At 45.8% G+C, this 8,764-nt stretch overlaps 1 protein-coding gene across 1 annotated transcript; it reads left to right on the forward strand.

Moving 5' to 3' along the window:
• Positions 1 to 1,090: 1,090 nt before the first annotated feature.
• RPS7 (ribosomal protein S7) lies at positions 1,091 to 8,311 on the forward strand. Its single transcript, XM_009461110.2, has 7 exons — positions 1,091 to 1,246; positions 1,852 to 1,933; positions 2,266 to 2,337; positions 3,926 to 4,069; positions 5,650 to 5,714; positions 7,444 to 7,594; positions 8,196 to 8,311. Exons 2-7 carry the CDS (start codon positions 1,859 to 1,861, stop codon positions 8,271 to 8,273), a joined length of 585 nt encoding a protein of 194 aa, XP_009459385.1. The 5' UTR covers positions 1,091 to 1,246; positions 1,852 to 1,858; the 3' UTR covers positions 8,274 to 8,311.
• The last annotated feature ends 453 nt before the right edge of the window (positions 8,312 to 8,764 follow it).

Below are 8,764 nucleotides of genomic sequence, written 5' to 3' on the forward strand. Positions count from 1 at the left end.
CACTGCCAAGTCTACCACTATACCTTGTCTCTAAGCACCACATCTGCCCATCTTTTAAATACCTCCAGGGATGGGGACTCAAACACCTCCCTGGGCAGCCTGTTCCAATGCCTGACTACCCTTTCAATGAAGAATTTTTTCCTAATATCCAACCTAAACCTTCACCGGTGCAACTTGAGGGCGTTTCCTCTCATCCTATCGCTTGTTACTTGGGAGAAGAGGCCGACCCCCACCTCACTACAACCTCCTTTCAGGTAGTTGTAGAGAGCGATAAGGTCTCCCCTCAGCCTTCTCCAGGCTAAACAACCCCAGTTCCCTCAGCTGCTCCTCATAAGACTTGTTCTCCAGACCCTTCACCAGCTTCATTGCCCTTCTTTAGGGCAAGGGTGGCTGTGTGCCAAGACCACTCTGGCAGGTCTCTTCTACCTTGAAAGGGCTTAACATCACAGGTGAACTCTTGGCCCACTAAATTAATGTGGACAGATGAAATAGAGAGAGGAGGAAAAAGACCATCCACTATCTTACTCTGTTTTTAAAGCTGGTGGCTGCTGCTGTTTTGCACAGCACTTGACGTGGGTGAGGGAGCTCCGCAAGAAAGAGGCAGACACACACTCCGTCTGTGGGCCCTGCCATTGCTGGAGCACACCGAGCTGTGCCGCACTGCCGAGGCCGAGATCCGGCTGACTATTTACAGAAGAAGCATTTCGACACCAAAGGCCGAGAACTTCAGCCTGTGAGGGGAGCGGCCGCGAGCCCCTCCGGCGAGCGGGGCGGCGGGGGCCGCCTCACGCTGCCCGGGCCCACGGAGAAGCAAGTGGCGGCGAAGGCTTGGCGCAACAGCGAGGAACAGAGCGGAGCAGGCTTTTCGGTCTCCTTCTTCCCTCGCTGTGGCAGGGAGAGCACCCTCGGGAGAGGGGGAGAGGCGGGAAGGGAGCCCCGTCCCGCAGGTAGCGGCAGAGGGCAGCTCCCGCCGCCACCGGCGCTGCGCACTGCGCAGGCGCGGTCCTGCGGCGCCCAGCAGCTGGCGATGACCTCATCCGCGCGCGCCGCGCCAGGACCCTAAGCCTCCGTTCGGGCTTCGCCCTGGCGGAAGCGGCTGGTGGCTCGCGGCGCAGGTGCGCGTCCGCGCTGCCCTTCTTCCTGGTCTGGCTTCGCCCCGGGGTGGGCGGGGCCAGCGCCTTCCCGGGCCGCGATCTGAGCCGCGCTCGCGAGAGCTCTCCCTTTTCCTAGGCCGGCGCGGAGAGAGGTGGGTGCCCGGGCCCTGCGCGGGCCTGGCCGGCGGCGCCGCCGCCTTTTCCCCTGCCGCGGCTGCAATACGGAGCCGGGCGCCGAGCGGCGCCTCCCGCGGCAGCGCCGGGGCGGGGATGCCCCCGATTACCGCTTGCCCGCGGCCCGATGGTCGCCGGGGCGCCCGATGCTGGGAGAGGGCAGACGCCGGGGTTCTCCTCCGCCCTCCCCCGGCGGCGCCCCGAGGGAGGCCGCCGCGGCGGGGCAGCGGGCGGGAGGAGGAGGGGGCCGGGGCCGGGCGCGGAGCCCCGTGAGCCGGGAAGGGCTGCCCGCCCGGCGGCACGTGGGGCTCGGTGAGCGGCCGGCAGCCTCCCCGGTGCCCCTGCGGCCGCGCAGCGCACAGGCGGGGCGCGGCGGTGCGCAGGCCCCTCGTTCCCCAGGACGGTGTTGCCATGCGGTGGTCGGCATCCCCTGGAGCGCCGTGCTGGGGCTTGCGCGGCCCGTGGGGCTCTCTTTGGCTTCGCTTTGAAGCATGCGGCTCGGTAGCCGGCCTACAGAGTCTTGCTGTGTCTGTAGCAGAAGAGGTGTTCCTGGTGGCAACTGAGATGTTATTTTGCGTTGCAGAAAGGCCATGTTCAGCTCTAGCGCAAAGATTGTGAAGCCTAATGGCGAGAAGCCAGATGAGTTCGAGTCTGGTATATCCCAGGTACGTGTCTTTTCCTTCTGCTGTTTGGTAACCGACTGGGAGTTACGAAGACAGTGTTGTGACAGTTGTCTAGAGCTTAAACTTAAAGGGTGATGCTGTCTAAATGTGTACTCTTCCCTAGTTTTATGTAGGAACCGGGGCAGCCAGCCTGTGTTCCCACCAATTGAACTTGTTGCATCTGTCAGTATGACTTACAGGAAGTTAAATATTTGATACTGAGTGCGGTAAAAAGTACATAGCTGCTCTCTGGGACTGTAGACAGACTTTGGTCTCAAGGGTTCTTATGAATTGAACTGTATGTAATGGATTATTCTGCAACTTCACTTTCCTAGGCTCTGCTGGAGTTGGAAATGAACTCTGACTTAAAGGCTCAGCTGCGGGAGTTGAACATCACAGCAGCTAAGGTAGGCTAGATCTCCTCCACAAAGAATTGCTTGGTGACTTGCTCTGTGTGTGTTTCATTTTTGTGAATGTTAACGTACTAGGTGAATGGTGTCTTCAGCTGTTTCTTATGGCCTGCGGTTGTTTTACTGTATGCTGTTGTGGTTTATCTTCTGGTATTAACACGTAGGATTTTGTGATAGTTATTTTTTTAGGAACTGGTCTGAAAAGTCATTGTAAAAACTCAAATAGCAGTTTGGTGTTTTAAATAAATATGTTTTTAAATGGTAGTTCTATTTTCTGTCTCTGCAAATTGGGCTTGAGGTCTGAAACTGTGCGTCAGTATTGGCTGGCAGTGTAGGCATTGCAGAATCTTTGTCAGGAATGTAAACTGTAACACTCTTTGTAAGATCAGTTTGTTGTAAATTCTCTTTTTTTGTACCAAAGTAATAGATAGGAGGTGGATCAAGATAATAAATTGACTTGATCACATAGGTTAGCTTGTTTGTAAATTTTAGTGTTAGTTTATAAAGGCAACTGAAACCTTAAGGAAGAAAAGGAAGAAAATTAGTGTTAGAATTTGCCAGCCTTGGAGACTGGATGGAACTTCTGAAGCTGGTTGCTGCAACCAAAAGCTTTGGTTGCTTTTTTGTTCTTGCCCAGGCCCACCAACACAGACACAGATGCATGACTGCTTAGAGTTGAGTTGAAGAACTTGGGAATGCAAAAGTCGGCTTGGTATATGAGTTCAGGGGCCTTCAGAAGAACCGCTTTGCTGCTGAAGTACAGCAATGTGTACTGTCCTCAACGAGGACTTATTTTTAATAATGTCTGTGTTGTTTACTTAGCTACTTGGTTTTATTTGGGAGAAATCTCCTGTGGGGCACCTGAGTTAGCTCATGTCAGAGTGTAGCTGGTGAAAAACAGTTCAGCTTTCCATTCTGTTGGAGAATGAGGATGTCTCTGCAGTTAGGTTCATGGGAGAAGCACCTTTTAAGCCTATACAAACTTTTTTGGTTTTGGTCAGCTGTTGGAGAAACAAACCAGGGGAAAAGTAATCCATGTTGGTGTGATGTAAACCTGCTGGCATTTGGAGGGGAAGGAAATGTTTTGTTTGAGTAGTGATGCAGGCCTCGGCAAGTGGTGGACAGAAGATGATTTCCGTGAAGAAGTAGCTCAAAAGAAAGAGATTTATCACTGTAAACTTTGGAGTCTGCATTAGAGGCAAATAATTTCTGAAACTTTGTATCAGCATGTAAGTACTACTGCAGATGTGATGATAAGCATTCAGCATAGTTACGATTATCACATCTGAGTCCCATCTGGCAGAAAGAATGAGCTTTGCTCCTCAGAGGATGTGACTCTGAACGGAGTGGTGGGATTTATTGCCCGGTCACTCCTTTACAGCAAAACAAGTGCTCTGACAGAGGTTTTTCTGTTTAATGTTTACTCTTAAATGCATTAAAAGAGGTACTGCTCTCTGATACTCTTATTTTTTTCCCCCAAAGTCGCAAGCAAGACTATCAAATATCTATATTCAGAGGATTCATGATCAAACCAAACATTGCTTCTCGACCCCTAGATGATGTTTACTTTCTACTTCTGTTTCAGGAAATTGAAGTGGGTGGTGGCAGAAAAGCCATCATTATCTTCGTACCAGTTCCTCAGCTGAAATCCTTCCAGAAGATTCAGGTGCGGCTAGTTCGTGAGCTGGAGAAGAAATTCAGTGGAAAGCATGTGGTGTTCATTGCTCAGGTAAAACACTTAGAATCCTAAAAATGTTGATTCAAAGGGATCCCTGGAGATCATCTAGTTCAGCCTCACACATGAAGCAGGACTGTGGCCAACATTAGATCAGGTCAGCCATGGTTTTGTCTAGCTGAGTCTTGAAAACATCCAAAGATGGAGATTCCACAGCCTCCCTGGATAACCTGTTCCAGTGCTGCACTACCCTTCTTGTCTTGTCCATTCAAGGTAACAATGATATAATGCATATTTTTGTATCAGCAGGAAATGTAATTAATGTCCTTCTGTGGATGTAAGCTGAAATGATTTCAGCTAGCAGCCAAGGCTATGTAAACTTGGTGAGATGTGAAGCTTTCTGGAGGAAGATATAACTTTCTTGTTCTGGCCTCCCTTATTCCTTCAGAAGTTTGAGAAGCAAAGCTTGAAAGTAAAAGGAGCAAATATTAATAGAAGTTTTACTACACTGACATAATCTAAGTACTTAAAATCAAGTTAACAGGAGAAGAAGAAAAAACCTGACTCAAGTTCTGAATTTATGGAAGGAGCGAAGCCATGAAAAGGTGATAGAGGGCTCTCTGGGCAGTAATAAAGGGTAATAATAAACTCTGGAGACCTGTCTGCAGAGTGAACAGTTAGTTACTATACTGAAGCTCTTTTTAGCGAAAATTCATTGTAGTGTAATTTTAAGAGCCAGAGCACCTTACCCTGAATCTTTATGTGGCCAAGAAGACTTCTTTTAATGAAATGTCTCTGGCTCACTTAAACGAAGTGCTTGAGAATTCCGTCAGTTCAGTAATCTGTATTTTAGAAGGGAATGCGGGCAGTTCTGCTGTAGGTGAAATGTTGTTGCTTTTGAATATGATGCGACCCAGTTTGGATTACAGTAACCCCATCATGTATACAGTCATGGAGAAGCTGTGATGTGTTGGTAGAAAATACTGCAGGTGGCTACAACTGCATCTAAAACTCAATGTTTTAAAACATCTACCCTTGCAGAGAGGGAAGTAGAAAATAAGCTTTACTGATCCTAGCTGGTATAAATACCTTTAGATGCTGCTTTTGGAACAGATACATTTAAGCCAGGATTTGATCTGGGTTGTGTAATACATCTTACTATTCAAACTAGCGTTTCGATCTCACATGTCACCTAGCTGCCTGTGGGACTGAGGTACCTTACTACTCTGCCTTGTACCAGAGGCTCAGTCTAACAGAAACTGTAAAATTCTTTGACATTTCTGTTCCCAAAGAAGTGCACTCAGATTGCTAATATGACACAGTAAACTACCCTGGTTGTATTCATGGGGAGAGGGGGATAAAATTCAAATCTTCTATTTCAGTGCACTGAATACAGGATGAGTAGATGAGAAATGAAGCAATAGCAGTACTTCAGCTTCTGGAAGTAATATCAGGTTCTACTGCTGGTGTAGCTTTGGGCATACTTAAGTCTCCCTTTTTGGTGCTTCATCATCCGTTTCTAGTGGGGGAAAAAAAAAGTGCATGTGTTGACATTTGTTTCTTTTTTTGAGTTGATTGTAAAGACTAGATACTAAGAAACGCCTTTTTTTTTTCTTTGTTTTGTTCCTTAACAGAGAAGGATTCTGCCCAAGCCAACAAGAAAAAGCCGCACAAAAAACAAGCAAAAGCGTCCTAGGAGGTAAATAAATAATATTGATTCAATATGACAGCCTTCTTTTGTAGCTTGGTAGTTTAGTCAAGTAATGTTTAGTTGACTTTTTGAGAAGTCATTCAAGTGATTGGGTGGTCTTGTCCTTTCTCTTACTGCTTGAAATAGTATCTGCCATTTGACTGCTAAAGGCTGCAGTAAAAATCTCGGCTTTGGGCAGTGTTGCATTTCTTAAAACTCCATCTGTGTTTTCAGCTACAGCTGTAGCCAATTTTTAGCCAGCAATACTGGCTTAAGAAACCCCAACCTGCTATCTCCTTTACCACAGTGTTCTGACAAGAATTTTTTTTTTTAAGCTGTAGGAAGAGCCACATTACATGTTAGACTGTACACAGGGCAGGGCTGGCACACTGAAGGGATGCAATGAGGGAGAGAGTGGCTGAGGAGGCGTGTAGGTATGAGTAGTCTCGCTGGGTATGAATTTAACAGCAGTATATAGTTATCTGTGTTAAACAGCCTCCCTGCTCTCATCTAGTCTCTTGCTAGACATGCAACACTACTATGTTTACGCGGATGTCAGTGCCTCTACTATACTGTTCTCTATCTTACTGTATCGTTATGTAGTCCATGTCTTAAAAGTTTGTCCTCTTTATGACATGTGGCATGTTTCTGTAACTTCTCCTAGCCCCAGTATTATACCTGTGTCATATCTATTATTGTATTTTAAAATCTTCAGGCATGGATTTTAAAAGTGCAGTTTCATAGTACTCATCTAGCTGCAGTCCTGCCTTTGGAGGACTCTGTATTATATTAAAACTAGTATTGCACAGTGGCTAGAGAAGTTGGCATCTGTGTATGAGATTAGCATGCTGCCACTTTCAGTGGGAGGGACGGAGAGTGCACAGGACTGTCCCTTTCTCAGCCTGAGACTAGATCAGACTACTAGTGTTGTAAAATGGTGATAATGTATATTGTGAAGCATAGTAATGTGATTGATGTTTGTTTCCCTTAGTTATCCCAATCTTTGCAAGTTTGAAATGCTGCTGTAGACACAGGTCTTCCTAGTGATATTGCCTTGAAACTGCAGATAGGGAAGCTGGAAACCTTACTAGTCATCTAGACTTATGCACAAAATAACCTGAATTAACTTTTCTCCTTTTGGCTCACTTTGGGCAGTTCAAGAACACAAATATAGGCATCAAATGGTCTTCTAAGCATGGGTTAATCTTTCCAGCTAGAGTTTTCCCCGTAATACATTGGCATTTTAAGCTGCTTGGGTTTAGACACATGAAGAAACCAGTGTTTTCAAAACTGTGTCTCCTATGAGCATACTCTGTGTAGTTGAAGATACCTGCACACTTAAACTCTTCCAGTGAGTGTCTCTGGCAAAATTGTAGATGGGACAACTTGGTTCTGATTTAAATAAAATCTTCCTTAAACGTGTAGGAAAAAAAAAGAGCGTTTCAGGGCTGTTGCTGCAAAGCAACATGTGATCTAAAAGGTCAGAAACTTGGCTACTGACTCTTTCTCCTCATGCAATCATTAAGTTTCTGCATTCAGTGTAGAATTTAGCTTTTACTTTTGCATGGCCTGTGAAAAAGTGTGGTATTGTCACACCGCAGCATTAAAAAAAAAAAAACAATAAAACAACCACGCCACTGAATTTTCAGCGAAAGCTTGCTGTGGATGGTTTAAGCCTTGGCAAACTGGAAAATTTGGCAAGAGGATGTGTTTTAATGATACAAATGTGGCATTTCAGCCGTACGCTCACTGCAGTGCACGATGCCATTCTTGAAGACCTGGTTTTCCCAAGTGAAATTGTGGGCAAGAGAATCCGTGTAAAACTGGACGGCAGCAGGCTCATAAAAGTCCATTTGGACAAAGCACAACAGAACAATGTTGAACACAAGGTAAGCAAAAAAACTTGTACCTTCTCATGCAGGATGGGGTGGCATTCTGCCATAGCTGAGAGGCTGCTTATGTGATACAGCAAAAGACTGTGTTTTGGCTTGTGGCAGCGGAGATGCTTCTGTTTGTATTTGGAGTAAGATGCTGAAGATGAGGCAAGGGAGTTTTGAACTAAGGCTTTAGTTCAACTTGCCAAAACCCCTGGACTGTAAAGTGGCAGTATTGGTTCCCTCATGGGAACAGATAGTGTTTTGTTGGGTTTTTTTTTGTTTAAGTGAAGCACTTAGTTTTGAGCTTAAACAGGTGTGCTTGGTACAGCCTGAAGTCCCCCATCACTTTGCTTGGTTTTTTTCTGTGGGGACATATTTAGGGTCACTCAGCTCTCTGTCTCCTATGGCTGCAAATCGGAGAGGTTCCAGATATTCTCCAGAAAACGTCTTCTGTGTAAATGCTTAGCTACCTTTATCTAGAAGAAAATAATCAGCCTCAAAAGTTCACTTTAGAGTGAAGATGCAGTGGGAAATAGCGTAGTACCTAAAGTGTGTTAACATAGATTTTACTTTCTTACACAACATGTATAAACAAGATCGTTTGTCTTCACAGGTGGAAACATTTTCTGGTGTCTACAAGAAGCTCACAGGCAAAGATGTGGTGTTTGAATTTCCAGAATTCCAGCTGTAAAGTGCAAAAAATGGCTGAATAAACAACTGTTCATATAACAGAGTAATTTCATTTAAATTCTGAATTCCATAAACATAGATGGGGATTAACTGGTTCATGGGACTTCTCTACTGTCTGGATGAGTGACGTTTGTGTGTCAAAGTATTAAGTCACCAGCGTTTTAATGGTAGCCCTCTTAGGTTGTTCTTGGCACTGTTGCAACACAACTCTGGACAAAAAAGTCCAGAGTCTGCAAAAAGAATTGCCATTGCAAAATAAACTGAAGTATGTTGAGACTCACCTTTTGGGGAGAATGTGGAGAATTACTGTAGAGCAGTGGAACTCCCGAGTCTTGCACACAAGAATACCAGTTGGAGACCCACATGTTCCTGACACTGGAAGAAGTCTGCGTAGCAGGTGGTGTGACCTCTGAAACGTGGAGCAATGACATCTGAAAAAGGAGTTTGAATTTTTGGGAAATATGTTGGGGGAGGTATAGTTTGAATTTGAGA

The sequence above is a fragment of the Nipponia nippon genome, unplaced genomic scaffold, assembly GCF_047370975.1.
Source record: "Nipponia nippon isolate SJK-2023a ecotype South Korea unplaced genomic scaffold, ASM4737097v1 scaffold_4, whole genome shotgun sequence".
Lineage (NCBI taxonomy): Eukaryota > Metazoa > Chordata > Aves > Pelecaniformes > Threskiornithidae > Nipponia > Nipponia nippon.

Excerpts from the sequence above, each read along its gene's own strand:
- RPS7 (XM_009461110.2), top strand. The coding sequence starts at position 1,859 with ATGTTCAGCTCTAGCGCAAAGATTGTGAAGCCTAATGGCGAGAAGCCA. Across the intron at positions 1,934-2,265 it reads TCGAGTCTGGTATATCCCAG|GCTCTGCTGGAGTTGGAAAT; the intron begins GTACGTGTCTTT and ends TCACTTTCCTAG. Across the intron at positions 4,070-5,649 it reads ATGTGGTGTTCATTGCTCAG|AGAAGGATTCTGCCCAAGCC; the intron begins GTAAAACACTTA and ends GTTCCTTAACAG.